Genomic DNA, 22,147 nt, shown 5'->3' on the forward strand with positions numbered 1-22,147 from the left:
TGCAAATCAAACTGTCTTCAACTGTCTAACTTTCTTTTCTCCTTACCAACTCGCCCGGTACTGCCGTTGTACTGCTCATCACGGTCAGAGCACTGCACCGGAAGCAAAGAAATGCAGCAAAAGAGACACCTTCAAGTAGAGCTACCTGGCGCCGGTATCGATTTTACTTCAACTCAATCGATCGCCATAAACTATGCGCTCTATTTGCTTCCCGGCAGCCAAGACCCTTCTTGTAGTGTTACTCGGCGCAACAGTACACACTGCCACTGCCGCGTTGTTCCTTTCGCATTGAACGCCAACCAACTTCTGCCCAGAAACCGTTTCGACCGTTACTCCCAAAACGTGTGGCAGTGATGAACTTTTCCACTTTTCCTTACGGGGCCGCTTACGTAAGCACTGGCCGTCGTCGGACTGCAGTATTAAGTCCGTTTGTTCCGGGGCACCTTGTGCACACTTGTAACTGCTGCCAATCGTAGCGAGGATGGGGAAGTGATTCTTCGTCTTACCAAGCACCCAGGGAAGCCAATGGATGTGGGAATTGGAAATGCGGACCAGTGTTTGATTGGTCTCTATGTGTGTGCCGATCCACCCCGAATTGACATCCAGCCGGCAGTGTATCAATGTATTTCGCCGCCGAAAACTGCATCGCTAGCATGTTTGCTTTCGGGTTTAGTTCCCGCCCCATCGCTTCCCGTTTTCTTCCGGCTCGTGCAGCTACAGTTGTGTTAGTATGCTCGGTGTGCCTTTTGGCTGTTCGATTTTGATATCGGAAGTAAAATACAACGAAAATGCAAACGAGCGCGTTCGGAACACATCTAGCTCATCTTCCCTAGCACTGGCCCAACGGGCGGACATTTATTTGCTACAATCGCAAAACTTTTACGAGCATAAATTTGCATATCAACCGACTCGAAATGAATACGTTCCGAGCGGGATGTGAAGGCGGCTTGCTGGAGAAATGGGAATGTGTTTGGCCCCAAATTGGACCACTGCAGCGCAGGAATCATTTCCAATACATTTTTCTTGAGTGAATCGTTCCGATCAGCAGGTCTTCCCGCAGGACGAGTGGTACGGGAAGTAAATTATAGTTTATATTTGAGAGCATTATTCATCGAATCTGTTTGAAACTAGAAAAAGCGTCTTTAACATTTACCAGTTTTCTTAACTTTTGGACCCATTTAGTGGTTTTAGTTATAAAATTTAGCGTTACTTCAGCTTCGGAATTATTTTCCATTAAACAATCCGTATCTCAAGTACAAAAGCTTGCTGTCTAGCGATGTGCTCCAGCGCATCAGCAGGCGCAACCTTGACCATTCCCTCAACTATGCGGAAGATGAGACGAACAAAACTAATCGACTGCACATCGTCCTAATTTGGGGAAGCATCAAACTGCCTGTACGTTTCAGCAACCGACGTCAACTTCTTCTCACTGCCAGTGACTGTAATCATACTAAACCCACACATACTCACAGACACACACACGCGCGCTCAAGCCCCGAAACTAGGTAAGATAAAATTGATTGCGACAGTCGTGACAGTGACAATTTTATTAATACACGTTCACCCGTCTCAACGACAGACAGGGACATGGATCAGGGTAAGTGCAATGGCCGATGACAATCCCTTTTTCTTACTGTTGTTAACGTCTCCACGCTAAAATGTCAATAAACGTTTTGAGCCGGTTATTTTCATCGCTTCTCCTCGGCAGCAGTCAGTCAGTGAAACCCGGTTGGGTGTCAGAAATTGTGGTAACAACGCCTATGAAGGACCATTCCGTTCAGAATGGGTATATATATTCCAGTAAAGGGCCTAAGCCTTTTGATGGAGTCAATCCGTGCTCAGGGCTCGATAGGTGGCAAAGATTCCTTTTTTTTAAATCTTATAAACGCAAGAGGTCTTTTACATACGAACAATAAGATGGTTGACGATCAAACGTAATAAAACTGTACCTAAAAAGCATCCAGAACGAATCAGCATGTCATCGCACCTGAGAAAAACATCCGCGATGACATTCTCTTTCAGCATGTAGTCTGTGACTGGTGCTATGGTGATTGTCATACGCCTGATGGACTTCCCCAAAGCGTTCCGCAATTATATGAGTGAGGTAAAAGTCTTTGATGTTTCGGTAATACCCCTGATTCAAATGGAAAAAAAAACTCCCTGCACCATGGGCAATATGTCATGGAAGAAAGCATCACTTCACATTGATTGCACAGGGCTGATAAACAGATCGATAAGTTCAGTAATTGTCAGTCTCGGCTCTTGATTGACTGTACCAAAGTTGTACTGCAAGCTGTTACGAATCGAAGCGGAAGGTCATCACCATTGCCAGCTTTATCGGTAAGTGCCGTCGGAATTAGGTCTTCTTCGTACATCGGCTCGACCGTCTCAAAGCTCATAATCTCTTCGCTTTTCCGGTAGTTTACGCCACGAGTCGAGGAGGTTGATTGGTTCGGCATGTATCGATAGCAGGCTACATTATGCTTGTTTTTTTTTGCTTTCCCCCTCCCCCGAAAATGGTCGATAAATCAGATTCGCTTAGCTTTTTCGCGTTCGGTTTGTTCGCGCGTTAGCGTCCTTTGCATTCCTGGGCGAAGACTCAGCTTCCACGCTCCAGAGGGCTGCCGTTTCGGGCAAGCGATCATTAGAAGCGAATGCTTTGGCTCATTAGGGTGAGTTTCGGAAGGGAGGATTGTTTCCCCCTTCTATTCTCACCTCTTGAGCTGCCATATTGTACCATCATTATCCAGGCCACTCTCGGCATGTGACTTTCTTGAGGAATAGTGTGTGTGTGTGTTTTTTTTCTTTCCCTCGTTCGCCCATTTATTCCCCATTTCGAGGAGGAAATGAGCTCCCGCAGGAGCTGATAAACCTGACACTTGACACTTTTGGTGTCCTGTCATGTCACGGGCAAGATTGAGCCGGGGCTAAACGTTTCGTTCGCCCGAAATACCGACCGAATTTCTGTCCCGAGTGATTGATGAGCCGTCGCCATGCTGGGGAAAGCAGGAGAAGCAGAGCAGCAAATACGGCTCAAAACAAGAGATCGTGATGGCACGTGTCCCGTGTGTGTTGCGTTCCCGTAGTGGTATCGTGTTGTAACGTTAATTCAATGAGCAAATATTTAACCCACTCACACGAAAGCTAGCAATTTCGGTTCTTTTTCAACGACAATGAAAGATAATTTATAATCACAAAGCGCAATGCAAAGTTTATGTTCCTAAGCAATAGGAAGGAAGTTCATTTTACGCATTTCAATGTCGAACGCTTGTGTGTACGTGCGTTTCAGGTTTGGAACGGTGCGGTTTTTATTTGCCTTTTCTATGTTTGAAATTCCAACAAGCTATACTGGCTATATGGCTATACTAAAAGGAATGCATTTTTTTAAAACAATTTTCTCATCTCGATGGAAGTCGCTTTCAATAATCACGAAAAGCAAACAGAAGTACATTGTTGAAATAGAACGCCAAACAAATAGGAGAGAAAATGTTCTTCTTTTTGCCCTGTCTATATCGCACTGTACCGTAACCGCAGTGCAACCCCAGAAACACTCACCAACCATGCTTACCAAATTGACTTTCTCAATTAGGGAAATTAAGATCCGTTCCCCCGGCGGCCACAGACGGACACCGACCGATGGAGAGCGATGGTGAAAATTTTCACTTTTCCACCGCGCTTCATTTATCTCTTCGATTCGCCGGCCTCGCTTTGTTCGGAGCGGCTGCCCGATGGGTTTCGGTCGTTGGTCGTACGGTTTTCGTTCATTGCGGTTTTGTCTCCACCGGTACCATCCCACGAAGCGTCCTAACGAACGTCGACGATTTCATTTTAAGTGCCATGGTTTCCGAGCAATGAATTACACATCATTAGACTTTTGCAGAGATGCGCGGGCGAACGGGATGCAGGGGTGTTAAATGAGTCAGCGAAAAAAAAAACCCCACACTGCGAGAAGAAATATCTTCTACCGAGACCATCAAATCACGCCATTCAGCCATCCGTCCTGCGCACGATTTCGATCCACCTTTTACCATCTTGGGAATCTCGGAAGCGATCGAAATTGGTGATGGTCCTGTCGGTGTAATTCTTTGTTTCGGGCATGCTTTTTGTTTCCTTTCTTACTACTCACCACCCTCAAATGCGCCATTATTTTTCACCCTCCGCAAAGCTACCTTTCATCGCACTGCCCGCGCCCGTTGAACGGTCGTGGGTAATTGGCAACTGTATAAAACAAAAACAGTAAAAAAAAACAACGCACACACACACACACAGGCTACGGCGGAAAGTGAAAAGCTCAATGCGCAATAAGCGTGGTGTTAAAAACCGAAACACATCAGCGAAGCGAGAAAATTAAGTGGAAGAACTCATTTAGCTGTGGACGAAATTGAGCAAAAATAAATTCATTATTGTTTCCCGTCGAGCCCCGTTTGGTTCCCGTAATTCATTATCGTCCATCTGGGCGTCCATCTTCGCGCGCGTTCGCTGGACAGGGCGGGAAGACGGTGAAGACGTCCGATTTAACGCTCTGAAGCAACTGGCAGCGACTAATGCATTCGCAGGGGGTAAGCGAGGCACGAGCGCATAATCGTCCGCGTGTCCTGTTTCCTTCCAAGAAAAGTGTCCCATTTGGTGGTTGGACTGCTGGGAGGTGGTCGGAACCCGGAGGCACACAGCAGAAGGGCGCTGGCAAAAGGTAGTAAATAGCAATTTGTCATTGGCACGATCTCTTTCCGAGCAGCGTCCCTGTTTTAAACGCATCTGTCGTACGGAGGCTGGATTTTTTTTATGCTCGCTGAAAGTCATTGTTCTTAAAGCGTTTTAGCGAGTAAATTGGACGGAAGGTAAAAAGCAAGATGTCTCACAAACGGATGGACAGAACTCGCGCTTAAACGCTAGACACGGGCACTTTGGGCGTGATCGCTAAGGTAACAAGACAACGATGGGCCAGCACGAACAAGACGCACCTGTTTTTTGATGTCTCAGCAGCTGTCCCAACTGTCTGGGTGATATCTGTTTTCGTTCTACCCGGTGCGTGCTCTGTTTTAAACATCTTTATTTGCATTCATTTTCCGTGTTCCAGGCGATGGCGTAGGTTTGTAGAAAAGGAAAAAAATATAGTTTACATAGAAGTAACAATAAAAAGCATTAAAAGCATGAGACACATTACGCAAAAGGCTGAAAATGCAGATGCAGACAAAATGCTTTCACTTTATTCCATTTTTTTAAAATTGTTTTGATATGATAATGTTGAAATATTAAAATACTAAACAATAACACACTTTGTGGGCTTAACGAGTTGTGCATAATTCTTGTAGGAATCAAGACTTTGTAGAAATCAATTATTAAAACCGATCTGTGGATTATTAATTTTTAAAGGCTTCACAATTCTATATTGACATTTGTACCACTTATCTAACCCTGATAGTATTCATTAATCGTAATTGTAAATAAATCTAATGGTTTAATAATGTGATGATTACTATCTATGTATCTGAAAGTCAAACATAATAAAAAACGCCCTAATTAAAAATAGATTACCAACATTAACAATCTGCATCCTTCGTAACAAGTAAATTAATACCAACTACACGGTAACGTTACTCAATTCTGCGGGTTTCAATATAACGTTTTGTTATCATGGTACTAACCTCAAAGCTATGCCAGTGCTGCGTCTCATTATACTAAGGCCCCGTAAGCAATCATTAACATTAAAGCTTTTGGATCTGGCCCTAATAACGTTCCTATTCCTATTCCACAGGACCCGATAGGAACAACGAACAGAGTTTAAATTTATTATTATTATTAAGTTACTTGGACGACGGCAAATCATCAAACATTTTTTTCTGTTTTAACTTATTTCGAGTTTGCATCGTTCGTAGACTGTAATGTTCATTGATTCAATCGAATCTATTTCGGAGAAAAATTTTTTAACTGATATTCGACATGAATCTAAAAGAAAATTTCTTTATCAAACCCTGTGTCAACGAGCAGAATTCATTAATCTCAATACTCATATATCAAAAATCTTCAACTCTCTCAAATTTACTATACCCAGTCTGTCATTATCCTTATCCATTAAACGCGTTTGACGTAAATCTCGACAAATGAATCTTCGCCATCAGCCACCGTTATATCCACTGAAAACAAGCACACACACACACACGCATATATACTCCAAGGAGAAAGAGGCAAGTTTAGGGAGCGTGTTTTTAAGGGGGTAATTTTTCGGTGGAAGTACTTAATGTGAGTCAATAACGGCAATCGGATTACTCAAGGTAGAAATTGCCTCTTTAACCTTTCCCCTTCAATTCAGCGTGGGGCCGGGTGTTTGGATTTGAAAAGGGTTAATTCACAAGCACCTAGGTTGAAATTAATGATAGCGATTAGGCTGGTCAGTGATTATGCCGTACGGATTAAGGGGAAGCTTTACGCTCAGTTGTTCGCCTTTGTGTAAGGCAATCCTATTAATTTAGGGTTCATGAATTTGTTGGTGCAATTGTATTGATATCCAATCGGAAAATACCAATAAATTATGGGAACGAACCATCTTACATTTGGTTACAAACATCACGTTAACATGTAAGCTATTTGTAGGAACATTGTATTATTTGGTTCAAGGTAAGAATACCTGTAAAAGAATCGATTTATCTAGTGGTCAAGTGTTACCTAATAAACTAAATCAAAACTGGCATTATCCTCATTTGGTAGAAAAAATCTCTCAATTTTACGAAAATAACAATTGATTGTCTCAATTGAACACAAAACTGTACTTGAATTTTCCACGTTTTGCTTAAGGTGGATGTTAGCTTTACGGGCTATTCGTAACCTCCTCAGTACCACCCTTTCAGCCGCTTCCTAGGTTCTAGGCAATCGATACCGCCAATGCTGGTGTTGGTGTGGAATGGAATGTACCCGTGCTACACGCGTTTGTGATGGTGAACCACGGTGATCCATCCAAAATCCATGCAAATTACCACAGCTATCGTTATGGTTGATCGTCCGACCTCCGCCAGCACACCTCCAACACCATGGGCGAGGTTTCCACCAGCACAACAAATGGCAAAAACCGTGAGCAAAAAAAACAAAACACGAAGCTAAATCAAAAGAGAATCAATGGCTCGCTGCGTAGTACGGCAGGGGATTTGGCAGCAAAGTCTCGCATCGGTGCCAAACATTGCTTCACGGAAACATGGACCGAAGAATCAGCACGACCACACCGGCAACAGCGGGGAGCTAGTAGTACAGGTTCCAGTTGTAGATTTCGCAATCCGATAGCCCAAAAGCGGCGTGCGGTGGCACACTGCAAAAAACAAAACAAAAAAAAGAAAACGTAAAGAATCCACGGATGGCGCTACCAAGACGGTTCGTTGTAAGCTGGATTTGAGGCCGGCTGCGACGGTCGATTCTTACCTTGAAACGTCACGGAATGGAAAGAAAATCGACGAAATCGTGAAAGTATAATTACAGCTCCTTTTTTTTCGCTGTTGGCTTACTTCGTTTTCACTCACCCTTACTCTTCGTTGTTGCTTCTTTGACAAAGTTAATGTTCTTTTATGAATCCACCATCGCGGGTGAAGGACTGTGTAGCAGTAGTAGTAGTGGTGGCAACAACATGAGAAGTAGTAGTAGTAGTATTGGTAGTTTTTTTCTCATACAGGTGGAGCATACTTTCTGTGTGCGTTCCATTCTTCATTCTTTTCATCCAGTGAATCGGAGGTGGTAGGCGGTGGTAACTTAAGTAAAACGTCGTAATAAGATATGCTACACCTCGTCATTTGTGGTGGAAACGAATCCGTGGGATATGAAATGTTTTGTTGAGTTGTTGAGGGGGAAAAAGCAAATTACAGTAGAGCTGGAGTCAAGCAAACTTTAACTCACATTACGTTACGTACTGTGCATTATGTCGATCATCAAAACAAGCTGACAGGAAGGTGCAAGTTCTCTTCCTTTCAATGTTAAGAGGTTAACTAGTTGTTTTATGTAAGCTTGTATAATACTTGAAAAACACACCAATTAAACAAAATTAAAGAACGCTGTGTTGAAATGCTCCTTTTACAACACTGCTGAGGAAACACTGTGAACCTTACTCACTTCATACACACAAACACACACACATACTAGGTTGTTGGAGTTCTTAACCGCTATCTAGAAGTACCTCAGCACGATGGCCACCGGCACCCACCCTCGCAGCTCATAAATATGGCTTGTAAATAATTTATTATCGGCCGATAATTGCCTTCCCGCCTGCGGTGGGAAAATCAAGACATGGCAATCACACACACATACACATACACTGACAAACTCCTAAGCACGCGCAGTATATTCGATGTAAAAAATGGTTCCATCATGTGGTCTTTGGGGTCCCGGGTATGTTTGGGGCCCCGAACTGTTTCGAACCGTACCTCTTGCGCGTCGATTTAGCACCAGTTGAAGGTCAGCGCTCGGTTATTTTATTTTATTTTATTTCGTTTTTATTTTGTTATGTAGATAGCTCCACCACTCCGCGGGGTCATGAAGCCGGTGCTAGTTGCCCGTTTCGACCCCACCCTCCTCAGCAGTGTAGCACTGGTATGAACTGAATGGTGCTGAAACACATTGAGCACAACACTGGCCTCCGATTTTGGGTGGCCGTCCGGGGTGGCCGTTCCCATTCGGTCACCGGTGATTGTGATCCTTAATTTTGCACGCCCGTAATTTTACGTTGATGGGGCACGAGTCAAACTTATGGGGAGCAATATGATTTTGTTTCTTCTTCAGCTCGAAAAAAGGATACAAATATCATTTTTCATTCTGCCATCGGGTTGTGGGGTAGAGGGGGTAAAGAAAGGGAACGGATTTGATTAAGTGACTCGGTGTGTTTTGTTTCGCTGAATTCTTTTTTACCCTATGAGTGTGACAAATGAAATGGGTACGTTTGGCGTCAGCCTTAGTATTTATTTCTACGAAAAATACTGTGCTGCATTTTAAATTGCAAATGATGCGCCTGTTGAGTTTACTAAGGTACAGAATCTTGGTACAGAATGGTCTAAATAACTTGGAGATAGTTTTTGTGTGTTCTATGGCCGAGCATGAGAGGTAGAGTTGTTCATTGGTGGCGAAATAAATCCATTGAAGGGAAAGAATGAATTATGAATCATGGAAGCATTAAAATTCATATACATTGAGCCCGAAAACCCAAATTCAATTCAAATTATTGCACCTAAAAGGCATGGAACTGCAATTTAATCGACATTTTCTGTTTGAATATGCATCATTTCCAACAAGCTGCAACAAGACTGCTGCTTTTTTGTTGTGTTGTTGGCTTAACATTCCCTTCAACCCATTATGTGATTGATATTTTTTCACCGTTTCCACCGAACGAATTTTGATTCTCCCTCAAAGACATCAGCCAATCGAAACGGACGGTTCCCACGGCAATGATAAGTAACTATGTTCCTTCCTGTGCCCGCGTTTTTGTTCCCAAACCGGAAAGGATGCAAAAACTTACGAAGCTCGCAGGCTACTCGCAGGTTTCGCTTTCGCGTGACCGTGAAGCACCCAAGGAGCATAAAAGCGGCGGAGCCATCCGGCACGATTCGCGACCGGAACCATGCCCAATTTTATGCTTCAACTCGTAGCAGTGCGACATAAATTGGTGCGACGAGATGAGGGTGCCGGGTAAGGTGGAGCAAAAAAAAAAACTATGAAAGATAGATGGTCTATGGACGCTGCGAATGTGTTTTATTCGAGGAAACGGAGACGCTGAGATGCTGAGCACTAGTGCATGCTGGCGGAGGTTTATAAATTATTCAAAATATTTTATTGAACCATCGAGAGTTGAGCGATGCTCCGACGGTATTAAAGCTTGCGCACCATTGCCTTCAGTAGCGAACCCCGCCAGGGTTGGTAAAGTAAGGAGATTGAATACCAAATGCATTGAGTGTTTTGTTTTGTAAAGCATATTAAAGCTACCGGAATGAGCTACAATATCGCACAATTTACTAACCACTTTTGAGCCGCATAGCAAAAGTAAGGCATGCTACTCAGCGCCTTCTTCCTGCATTCCTCCCACAACCATCCCTAAACCCCATTTTCCGAAATATCTAGCAGCTGGTTAACAGTGGATAGGAACAGTGCTTTTAATAGGAATTAAATTTTCATTTTCTACCACCTGCGTCATGGTTCCGGTAAACCACAGCAATCCGATCCCGAAACCGACCGTACGGTACCGGTTTTCTCGATTTTTGCTAAAGGTTCTCTCATAAAAATTCATTGACACTTTTGGGTTTCGGTTTGAGAGGGGGGAAAAACTGGTAACCGGAAAAATAAGAAAAATTGAAAATGGATGCAGGAAAAAAACACACACAATAACCGCAATCCCGAGAAAAAAAAACTCCCTTGCAAAACTAGCCACGGGTCAATGAAAAGGACTGTCTTGGAAAATATGTTCAGAAAAGAGAATTTCGAGCACCGACCTGAGCGGGCAGCGAAAGGGAGTGATTTTGATGTGTTTTGAAAAAGAAGGGCAGCAGCAACAACAAAAAAATCCATCTAAAACGTTCACATGATCACGCAAGGATTCATTTAATCCATCCCGACCTAAATGTTGCCTCCCCAGCCAGCACACCTTTTCGGCGAACCATTTTTCGGTTTTTTGTTTTCATTCGCCCAAACAACGCCTCCCAAAAACAAAAAGGGAGCAAACAAAATAAAGGGCTCAAAAATTTACTAACGACTGCTTAAGACGTGGGAAAATCATTAAACAACCAAGAAATTCTTCACCTTTTACCGCGCGTTTCCTTTACGCGCCGCGTTCGCTTTTATTTAACCCCCAGGTTTTCACTTTCCTTTCTCTTTACAGTTGCCTGCAGCACCGTTACCGTAACGAAATGTCAGGCCGCCCTCCGGACGCTGCAGGCGTTTCCCTTTTTCCGGCCCACCTGCCTGTGCAAGGAGCCGGGCATCGATCCGGACTGTAATTATTTTCGGGACTTCCTGTTCGATCATCCCTGCGGTTTCGTCTCGAAGAAAGGTAAGCTAAGCGGCTTCGCATGGAAAACTGTGCTTCCCTCCGTTTGTTCTTTTCATTTTTCAGCATCAGGTTTTGCCAGGTTGTGTTGTTGTAAGGTAACTTTGGTTTTTGTCTGTTAGTCTGTAAGCTTAAGGCAGATTGTATTTAAATCTGATGCATTGTAGCTGTGTTGTTAATGACAACAAATTCTCTTAATTTAATCGAAGAGATGATAACAAAATCTAAATCAAAAAAATTAACCGTGACAAACACCAGCAATACGCACAGCCCTTTTGTACAGCATTGCTGCTGGGAAGCATGTCAATAGAGTCAACGTACTTATGCTCACGATAACTTCTTTGTTGTTATTTCAACTATAAAATTCATTACGCCGATGTGACAGGAACTGGAACAACTAGCCCATTACTTACTTACTTACTTATCGGGCGCTACAAACAACTAGCTCATTACGGGAATGAAATGTTGCTCGAAGCATCAAGCTCGGTAGTCGGGTACGCGTGGTTGCATTCAAAATATAGCAAGAAAATCAACGACCCGTGGCCCGCCGTTCAGCGCAATCTTCAAAGAGAGCCACTCCGTAGTGCGCTGGCGGCTACGAACAGAGTCCATGGAATGGCAATGGAATAGTTTGCCGACAGTTGTCGCTTACTTTCAAAGCTCCTAATTAGCTGTCTGATGCTTGGCACTTACTCGATGTTTCTAAGTGCAGATCATATTCCGGTGCAATGTATCCAAATGTTGATGTTTGTTGGATTCTTGGATAAGATAAAACATATTTTGTTTAAATTATAATTAACGAAATACACCAAATTTGTGCCCGAAAGTTGAATTGACAGGAACCTTTTGATGATGCTCTGGAGTTTTTTTAACAATTATGTGCCGCTTGCATGTCCCAGACCACAATACTCGTTCAAGCTGCGTGTGCAGACATGGAATGTGAGGTATGTTTTCCTTTTCGTGCATTATTTTCTCTGATTTGTTGCATAATACCGTACAAAATAAAACAAACCCTGCTACGTCAGTTAGTGTTGGTATGTTTTCAGAGGGAGAGAGAGAGAAAGCAAGAGAAAAGAGTGAGGATGAGAAGGGCGTGGGTGGTGAAACCACCCGGCCGCCCCGTAGTGCCTCGATTGCCAGCCAAGTCTCTTCTCACCGGCTCCGGTAAATATTTTGTCTACAAATATTCACTTAGCTTTGGCTGGATAGAATTGCTTCACAAGAACGATGTAATTACGATGCCGCTGGATGAGCAAGAGCAGGATGGGCAGGATGGGGCGAATGAGCTTTAAAAATATTTATCCGAGCAAAAAATAATCCTTCCAGTGCGGGAACCACCGGTACGGAAAGCTTTTCCAACGCTGCCATTGCTCGCCGCCTGGTTCAGCAAGCAAGAAAGAAACAACCGAATCCCAAGCTCCGGATGTTCAGGTAACATATAATTTCCTCACCCTCCGGAGGTTGTCTTCCCAATCATTCCCTCTTCCGTTCACCCAGTTTGCCGCAGCAGCAGTAGCAGCGAGCACGAAATATGGATCTCCAGCAGCAAAATTTATTTATGAGCACACAAAAGTTCACCACACCGCTGCCGTTGGCTCAAGCTCTTATCCTTTTTTTATCTCTCTCTCTCTCTCTCTCTCTCTCTCTCTCTCTCCCTCTCGTTTTCTCACGGAGGGACAGGAAACTCTTTCGTACGCTTTCGGTTTTCCGTCCTCGAGGGTGACTGACGAGCTGACTGAACATGACAGCGTATTATGGCTTTGACGGTGGTCTACTACACACACATAAAGCAGAAAAGAGTGGTCGTTGTGCCGAAAGGAAGTTTGTACGTAACGAAACAAAACCGGGTGGCAAAGGAACCGCCGAAGTAGCTCAAGACGGGTTAGAATGTGAGCGGGAAGGGCCGGGCAGGTACGCGAAACAGTCTTACATTCATCTCCCAATTCGAATCCATTTACCGGTGTACGGTGTTCCAAAATGTTCAGCTCCTCTGCTGCATCACCTTGGGACTGAAGGTCGTTCAAATCATCTACAACGATACCCATCGCTCTACCAAAGTTACACACACACAACAGTTACAAGCGTACCGTAGCTCAGAGATCAACAGGGTGGTTGGATGGTTGGTGCAATTTTTATCCAAAAACGAACACTGAACCAACGATGACCTGGACAGCGGGGGAAAGTCTTAAAAAGTGCCACGAAGAAAGGTTCAAAATTTCATAACTTTCGCTGGCTGTCGTTCTGCATTTTGCTCAAGATGGAAGGGAAAAGTGGTAAGAAAATGCAACTTCCGTGAAGACAACCATTCGGTGCAATGGCATTCTCGCATGACAACTTCATTTGATGAAAAATCCGTCCGCCCTTGCATCACTATTGCTGGGGCAAGGGTTTGACGTAAACTTAGGGGATTATAGGGTGATGTGAACACAGGAAGCTGCTTTGAGATTTGACCGTGACACGTTGGTTTCGAAATAGCCTCTTTGAAGAACAAACTTAACAGACATAATAATCAATTAAGTTAGATGGTTTTAATGCAACTTAGGAGAATTTGGATCAACAACCAATTGAATAAATTAGAAAGCAGCACACTCTGACTCGTCCTTTAATATAAGGACATTCTATAGCAATGAACTAAGATAGCGTTCCCAAATCCTATTGATTGTGTATTGATGCCCCATTAGCGCAAACAGTTTTGCAGACGAACCTTTTCTACTCCATGCTTCTTGCTTAACCAAACCTCCTGTCCTAACCACCGTTTAATGTTATTGTGTTGCGTCCTCCATTGGAGCGGAGGCCTGTTCAATTTTAAGAAAACCGAAAGCTTCCTCTAGTAGCGCATGTGTGTTGTGTACCGCAAGCCCCAACTTTACCCGAAGCATAATGTTTTCCCCTCAATTTATTGCACTCCCGTGCACCGCTCAACTCGCCTACACTGCATGGCGTGAGTCTTCGAGCACAATCTTCTATTGACTGGCAGAGGAAATTCAAATCACGTTCCTTTGCGACCTCGGGCTTATGAGAAGAGGAAAAAAAGCTCCTCTCTTTTTTTTCTTTAAGTGCAACGAAAAAAAAATCAGTTACGTTCTATGTTCTTTATGTTCGTAGGAAATAATTAATGAAACATGTCATCCAATGGGCATGGGAGTAGAAAAAAAAATCAAAGGAAAAAATGTTCGCAAGCACTTTAAAGAAAACCCCCCCACTTTCTCTACAATGTGTGTCAATGGGTACGGTTTATTAACAAACGGTTCGCCGGTTCGCATGTGTGCGCACGGCTACATTAGTGTCACCCGGCTACGTGTCGAGATTCGATACACTTCCGCATTTGCGCTGGTCACGCGTTTAACTTTTCCATTCCGGCACATTCACACAAGCACACACTCTCCGGGCCGGGCCACTAGTGGAACGTACCGAAGCGCCGAGCAGGACAGTTTCGTTGGCACGTACGCGGCGTTTGTTAAGGCGAAGAAGCGCAAAAGCTTTTATTGCTTGCGCTTCAATCGTGCTTCGGCGGTGCAGTGATGGCACTCCCAGCTCGGCGGGGTTGGTTAAAACCCCCAACGGGAGAGTGCAATTTTTATGGTGGATCATTACAGCAGTGCACTGCTGTAGGGAGAATGTGGGACAGATCAAACTCGTTTATTTTTAAAGAACCATTTTCGTTCAACTTGTGAAGAATATTTAATTGCGACATTTAATTCCGATGGGTTGTGTTTTACAACTTATTTAAATGGGACAAATTTTGTTTGGGTAACTTATATTTATTTTTAAAAAATCCTTTTCAACCTGATACCTCCAATCGATACAAACAAGAATGCACGTATCCGAACGGGAGAATCATTGTGCCGCTACATCCATGGTACCTTTGAGCACGATGTCATCTAAAAACATCCTTCCACTCCGTGCACTGGGACTGAATGACAAAACCCGTCATCCGAAAGACGATCCGTGACTGAATTGCGTGAAGCTTTTGTTTCAAATCGGTGCATGCGGAAGTCGGCACACATATAAAGGCGAGCCGAGCCCTGTCCGTATTGTTCGCCTTTGCCGCCTGATTATGGGGCACTTATTGTTATTTTACTGCCTTTCTGTGCTGGCTCTTTCAAAGGGAAAGACCCGTTCACCCCCGTACTTCAAGCAACGGCTACAGTGCGCTTGTTTAATCGAGCTTAAGAAGATTTTCCTTTCGTTATGTGATTACTTTTATGTTTCTGTATTATCGTTCATCCCTGGTGAAGCGGGCACACAAACTGCCTTATCGGTGGCCTATCCATCCGCTGGAAGTGTCTCGAAGCGATTGCTATTATCAAGCGAAATCGAGCCTCTTTGAGCGATCGGGCTTTGTTCTAGGTCCCTGCATCCCGTTCAGAACTAGCCAAGCTCATAGCTTCCGATGTTTCCCGGTGTTGCAATGCAATCTTCCGTTTGATGACCGTTTTGTGCTGAGCGGTTTGTCTTGTGTTTCCTGTGCCTCGTGCCTGACCACATGAGACGCTCGTAAAGAAGGCAACGAGAAACAACAATAGCAACCAAAACCCGCTTGACTTGCCTGGAGATGCCTACGAAGAATGCACCACCCATTCGGCGTAAAAAAACCATAGCCGCTTCTTATTTTGAGTATGCAAGAAGGGTGGAAATAGAGAACAAACACACATACAAAAAAAACATAACCTACCACTAGAACACATCACAACCGTACCGGATGACGGCGACTAGTGAACAGATTGCATAGTAAATTACTTCAAGCAGAAATTTATTGCAAATAACAGCTGCCTCGCCTGTTTGGTGGCGCTTGCTCGAAAGAGAGAACAATGAAAGCTATATAGAAGAATGCAAACACACACACACACATATACACACGAAGAAACACACCATGCACCATTGCATTTGCCCAGGTAAGCGGCTCAAACGCTGCTGCAATGGTAAGCGGTGCAGTGGTTCTTTTGTGTTCGCACAACCCTGCCGGCACTACTAGGAAGGTAGGGAAAATGTGCTGTGCCTCAAGTGTCGCGGAAGTGCAGCATTCGATTCCTTCCTGGGAAACCTGGGCACCTATTTCCGTTGGCGAAAATGCGGAAGGGAGTTAACAAAAAAAAAAAACGACGCAAGTCTCCACACGACAATGCCACCGCACAGTACTTTCCGTTTGCAATTGAAGGATGGCGCGATATCGGGAAAGATTTTATTGTTTGAAAATAATCGAGCAATGTGGTTTGGAAGAGAGAGAAACAGAGGGGTGAACTGGGGCAAAAGTGAGTGAAACATATACCATCCGGTTGTCGGTTTTTGATCATGTTTTGCAATTTTGTTGTGGCTTTTGCTTGCACGGTTGCATTGCAATACAGAGGAAAGGATGGTTTTGTCAGGCGGGGGACGGAATTTGTGCGAACAAATTTTTCAATTTCTCCAAGAATTTCTTGCATTTTATTGCATTTATAAACTCTTCGAAGAATTCAGTGCGATGCATTTGCAAAATAAGATTCAAATTGTTCCCAACCATAACGCAATATCTTGTCCAATAAAATAAGTCAAGCACATTGTATTTTTACCATGTTTGGATCGATTCTCGATGGCTCACTGCAGCAGTGGAGGTCATATTTATTTAACCCTTATCTGACCACACTTCACTGCATTGTTGGGCCAAGCTAAGAGTACGAAGAAAAACTGGAAACTGTTTGTTGCTTCAAGTGATTCGATTCATCGTAAAACCGTGTCATGCATCTGGAGCATCGGAACAGCACATGCCGAACACCCCTTGGCCTCACAAGCTTACCTCAAATAGATAGCTATTGAGGGCCCCGAGCCCGAACGTGGGATCCGAGGACTGGCAGCACGCTTTGCCAAAAGAGATTGGCACTTGTGCCTTGAACCAGCACCGTCTCCATACTTGCTAAACATCTTTAATATCCATCTATACAAGTTCTCAAACGAGCGTCTCCACATCTCCGACCTCTCGTCCGGTGCACTTCAAGCAGACGGGACAGTTGCACCCGGCTCCAGGTTCACTCACCCCGGAGTGCTACCAGCTCCCCGAGGTAGATCGATTGTGCGGGGTCGTAAAATGCACATACTCGTGTGCTCCTACTATGGCGGCACGGAGCTGCATGGTAAACCGAAAACATGTGTTAGTCGTACGCTTTGAAGCGCACCGCTTGAGCAACCCCTCGGGTGGCAAACATTATGCAAATCAGCATTCAATAGCATCAGTTCGTACGGGAAGGGGTTCTTCTAGTTTCTTGCTGTGTGTTCTCTCCATTGTGGAAACCAGTGGCTCTCAGTAGCGAACAAACTAGATAGGTCGTAGCGATCGTGATCGGTGGTGCTGGCTGGTTTTGGTTTTGTGATGGAGTCATGTGTGCTATCTCGAGGATAAATAAACAGTACACCATTTTCTATACCGTATAAAGCTGATAGTTTCCGTGAAAATCTTGAAATATTTTGATTTCAAAATGTTTTTTTATGAAAACAAAATTATTTAACAAGCTTCTCTGAAAAAGTATTGAAATTTGTTTAATAAATTTTGTACTAAATATTTGTACGTGGCATTAAAACAATACTAATAAAATGTATTTGCTGTTAATTTAACATTCTTTCATCTTCGGTCTCTCTCTTTCTCTCTCTCTCTCTCTCTCTCTCTCTCTTTTCTTTTTTCTCTTCTTCACTCCATTGCAGAAAAAGATCCTTACCCGGTGGATGCATTACCAACGTGCAATCATGCACTATCCGTCTGTCAGCAGGAGCGAAAGTGTATAAAATTATTCGAAGATTTTAAGCTACACTGTAAAGTGCGGGAAAACAAGTGCCGCATGGAAGATAGGTATGGGAATTGATGTGGATGCAGGAAGACGAACACATACCCACACGCGTCCGTGCCAGCTTCATGCTTTATGTGATTGGGGTTGGTTCAATATTGGTCTGGCGTTGGAGAAACATTGGCAGCAGCAAAGCTATAGTCTAATTTAATTGCTTCTTTCGTGTTTCTTCATTTGTGTACTTCTTTGTGAATTTTCAATCAATTGCATTTTTGTTGTACGTACAAGATTTGATATACAATTTGAGAATTGAAATAGATTGTTTTCTTGAACAAACATTTATGCTGAAAAATGTTCTTTGGCTGACATAATTGCTGTTAAAATGATTCAATATTATTCGTCCTTTTCCCATGGCCGCAACCACAACCATTAAATACATTATCACAATGTTTCTCCAAACGCCATTTTCAAAATGTACCAGCCCTCGGCGGGGTTAAAGATGCTTCCCTCGACACCGACACTGGGTGTTGCGACTAGAAGCAATCTAACCGAAATCTTGCCAAAACATAATGTGGCGCAGTACGATGCCACCGCGAAACAACAACAAAAAATCACAAACAAAGCAACACGAAGCTTCCGATGCCGTGGGCAGGAACCGCAGATGGATTACATATACGCACCCGTGCAGGCGCTCCACTGAACCGTGTTTCTTAATTATACCCCGTGTGTACTATATTCAACAGGGATTTGTGCTACGAGGCGTGGACTAATCTGCGATTATCGCCGATGTTCGGCTGCATCTGCCCGAATAATCACATGAAGCGCAGATGTGATAAAATATTTAGCGTTGTTAACCATAATCCTTGCGTCGGTAAGTTGCTCCCCATCACTACGCCACAGTCGTCTTCTTCTTCAACTACCTCTACTACCACTGCTACTGCTACCTGCTCGTTTCGATCGGTTCGCGCATTGCTGCCATGGCCCACCATCCAAGCTGTACGGTTGCGACGCGCGTGTGGTAAAGAGAGTGGAACGTTGGCGATTACAAGCAGACGCACACCTCAATAAAGTTCTCCTCTTCCCGTCATTGATGCCCCTCGCTGTTCAAGCAGTTGCATTTGTTCCTTTCAAGCGTCCTTTTGAAAATCCCTCCCTCCTTTCCTTTCGTCTGGACTCCCCTTTCGCCACACACGCGCCACGCTCACTAGCAGCCGTCAGCTTTGATGGAAAACTTTACTCTTAACTTTGCGACTTCGAACCGTTCGAGATGATTTGTCTCTCCGTTTTACCGTTTACTATTGGTTTTTGTTCTACCGTTTATTGCTCTCCGGGCTTTTCCGGGCTTTGCTCACTTCACAGTTTACAGTTTTGTTTTTGTTTCCAATTGTTTGTGTGTGTGTGTTTTTTTGGTCCTTCCTTCACTCTCACCATTACCATCTTTTCACACATCTTTCCGCTAGACGTGTGAAAAAGAAACGCATCCGTTCGGAAGAAATTCTTCATCTGTACAACCCGTAGAACAAACTTTCCTTTCTTTCTCTATCCCGTTCGGCTGCACCATTTTCAGCGCGCTTTCGCTGATCCGAACGTGTAGTACATGCGTTCCGTACCGCCTGCCAAGCTGGTTTGTTTTATTGTTCTGATATATTTTTTGTTTGTTTCCTGTTTCCTGTCTTTTTTTTCTGTTCATGCCAACTTTCTGTGCCAATATTTACGAGATTTCTTTAACACTTCTTGGCACAAACATCGATCCCTGTTACGGGTACGGTCTCGAACTCTTTGGCCTCGTTTGTTCATGTTTGTTTTTTTCCTTTTTGACTGCTTCCTTTCCCGCTATAAAACATTTGAAAAAGATGAGAAATAGCTTAGCCATGCCGTAACATTCTGCAAAGCTGGCTTTAAACTTCCCAACGACCTTCCGTTTATCTCGTACGGAACCATTTTGTTAAATCCATATTTGCGAAAGAGTTAGCCATTCTTCGACATCTGGTGTGTGCTATTCGCGCGTATTGTTTGTTTGAGTAGTGTGTTTAATACTTTTATTACTTAATCTTTCACGACAAATTTTACGTTCCAGCACCAAACCAATGCACCATACCTTTAAGCCATCCTTTTAACTAATATCTGTATAACGTGATAGTGATGCACAGGAGTCAATTATGCTTGGCACTATTTTGGTTTAAAATTTAAGAAATAGTGTGCACGTCCAAACAAAATCTTTCCCAATATTTTACCATTATTTTAAATCACAGAAAATCAACCATAAATCATCATCTGTCCCCTTCTTTCCGCTATTTGCGTCATGTCTTAACAATGCAATTTTCATTTGAATCATAATTAATTATGCTCAACCTTCAAATATGCAGTTCCAAAAAATCCAAAATCTTAAACAGTCTACTCGACATGAAGGATAAAAAAAAGTGATTGCAGCTTCTTCCCTTTTCTTCAATTATAACAAATAACAAACAAAACTAGCTTAAAACTAAAAAACAAACAACTCAATCAGCCGATTTCTGATAGTGTGGCATAAGAAGTAAATAAACCAAACAAATGTTGGGATACAGTTTAACCAAAGTACCATAAGTCATACACTCCGGCAAATACCATTAACATCAGCTGTGCGTTCATGCATCCTTGTTTAAAGGAAAAATCTTTAAAGCTTTATTATATTCATTCAGAAACATTCGCTTATGACTGTGAATCCGACATTGTTCCTTTTTTTTTGTAAACAGCAAGTACATTAACAAGCCTGACGAAACGAAGGTTAGCGGGGAATTCGCAAAAACAGAAACCAGCAAGAAAGAAAACATACAAAAAAGGAGTAACGATGTGAAGCACACCCTTATCAACATCATCAACACCGGAACTTTTTATCGCGCGCCTAGAAGAAGCGAGCAAACGGGAGCAAGTGAGGAAGCTCAAGATTTAGGAATGAATTGCAATCCCCCCCGCTACTGCTCGCAGCGATGTCGTCCACATCTCCATTTACGTCCGGGGTTTTGCACGGAATATGAGCACTTGTACACGCGATCTAATTAAAAATCTTCCAAGCAGCAGTACTCATGCATGCGACCAGCGGCGAATGGACTTACCGCTGTACCTTCTTCTTTGATTAGTTGCATTCAATAGAGTGCAGCAACTTTTTTCCGGTATGAAACCATCTCTATGGGCTTTTGATTTCAACGCGTTTCTTTCTGAGCAGTTCGTGGGGTCTGCCTCATTTACCTTTGTACAAGAGATGTCATGAGAAATGAAATAACAACTTCTATCTTAAACTAACGTTATTTTGAACAAGAATTTAACCATAAAAAAAAACATTGAAACAAGTCTAGCAAACATTATGAGGGGTGAAAATCCCTGCATAATCCCTCAGCAACGGATTCTTGCTTAGATTATACTGAGCGTTCCCTCTGTTGCCAAGCGACTTCTCACCATCCATCGCTCTGGAAGATATAGGCAGTTCCAATTTTACGCTGCGAACGACGCTACCAAACGCCCACCAAAGGTGAGCTGCGCATGAAGGATTCCATCGCCACAACAACAAAAAGAAAATTCCCCGCGGGATCCTATCCTGTGGAAGGCCTTCCGATTACAAACCACACGTACCACCATCAAAAGATGTTCCTGCCCCGACTGACTGCTGTTGTCCGCTGCAAATATAGTGAGCGTGTGGGCATGGCTGTTGTTTTTTTGTCTACATTCTTGTATACTGCAAGCGTATACTCCATCCCACGGCACACCCGTTCACCCACCGTCCGAGGAACCGGGTGAATCAATTACAATGGAATGCCCCGGGACGTGTAATGCGTGCAAACGCGCTTGTGCCCGATTTCAAGTACGGCACAAAGAGGAAAATACTCCACCAAATAAGCGAACGCACCTTTTGTCCTTACGGGTAGCAAATCGTGGCACCAACAGCAGCAGCACCGGCTGCCTAAAACCCTACCGATGGTGTAAACCATCAAGCTTCCTTCCATTTGCGCTTCCGGTGCTGTTTCGCTGCACACGCAGAGAAACCCGCGTGGGAAGGATAATTGAGTTCCTGGTAGTACGGGTGTAGTACATAAAAACAAGATTTAACGGGTCACGGGAGGCTCACCCGTAAAAGGGTAACATTCCCCTCCATGCGTGGTTTCGTATTTTTTTCCCCTTTGTATACCTTATTTTTGCTCTCTCTGTCCCTCTCATACACGAGACGATCGCAGGTCCCTGGTAAAGTAATGAAAATTTTAAACCCCGCGCGGTCGCCGCACGTGCAACGGTGTGTGATTTCAGCTTGTCCGCTGCTTCCTGGGCTTTCCCTCACATTCAGCGCAAAATTCCACTCGACCGTAACACGGCAAAGATGCGGCAATAAGTCACGCATGGATGGAGACGCATGGGTTGGAGG

General features: G+C 43.7%; 1 protein-coding gene across 4 annotated transcripts in view; it reads left to right on the forward strand.

Annotated features, from left to right (window-relative positions):
• Positions 1–22,147, forward strand: part of LOC120898596 — a 122,009-nt gene that overhangs the window by 77,359 nt on the left and 22,503 nt on the right. For all 4 annotated transcript variants that reach the window (XM_040304672.1, XM_040304670.1, XM_040304671.1 and 1 more), the window contains 3 exons: positions 10,838–11,008; positions 17,678–17,822; positions 18,501–18,628. In XM_040304672.1, the coding sequence (XP_040160606.1) occupies positions 10,838–11,008; positions 17,678–17,822; positions 18,501–18,628 (444 nt within the window). The remainder of the gene's footprint in view (positions 1–10,837; positions 11,009–17,677; positions 17,823–18,500; positions 18,629–22,147) is intronic.

Source organism: Anopheles arabiensis, chromosome 2 (genome assembly GCF_016920715.1).
Source record: "Anopheles arabiensis isolate DONGOLA chromosome 2, AaraD3, whole genome shotgun sequence".
NCBI classification, from domain to species: Eukaryota; Metazoa; Arthropoda; class Insecta; order Diptera; family Culicidae; genus Anopheles; species Anopheles arabiensis.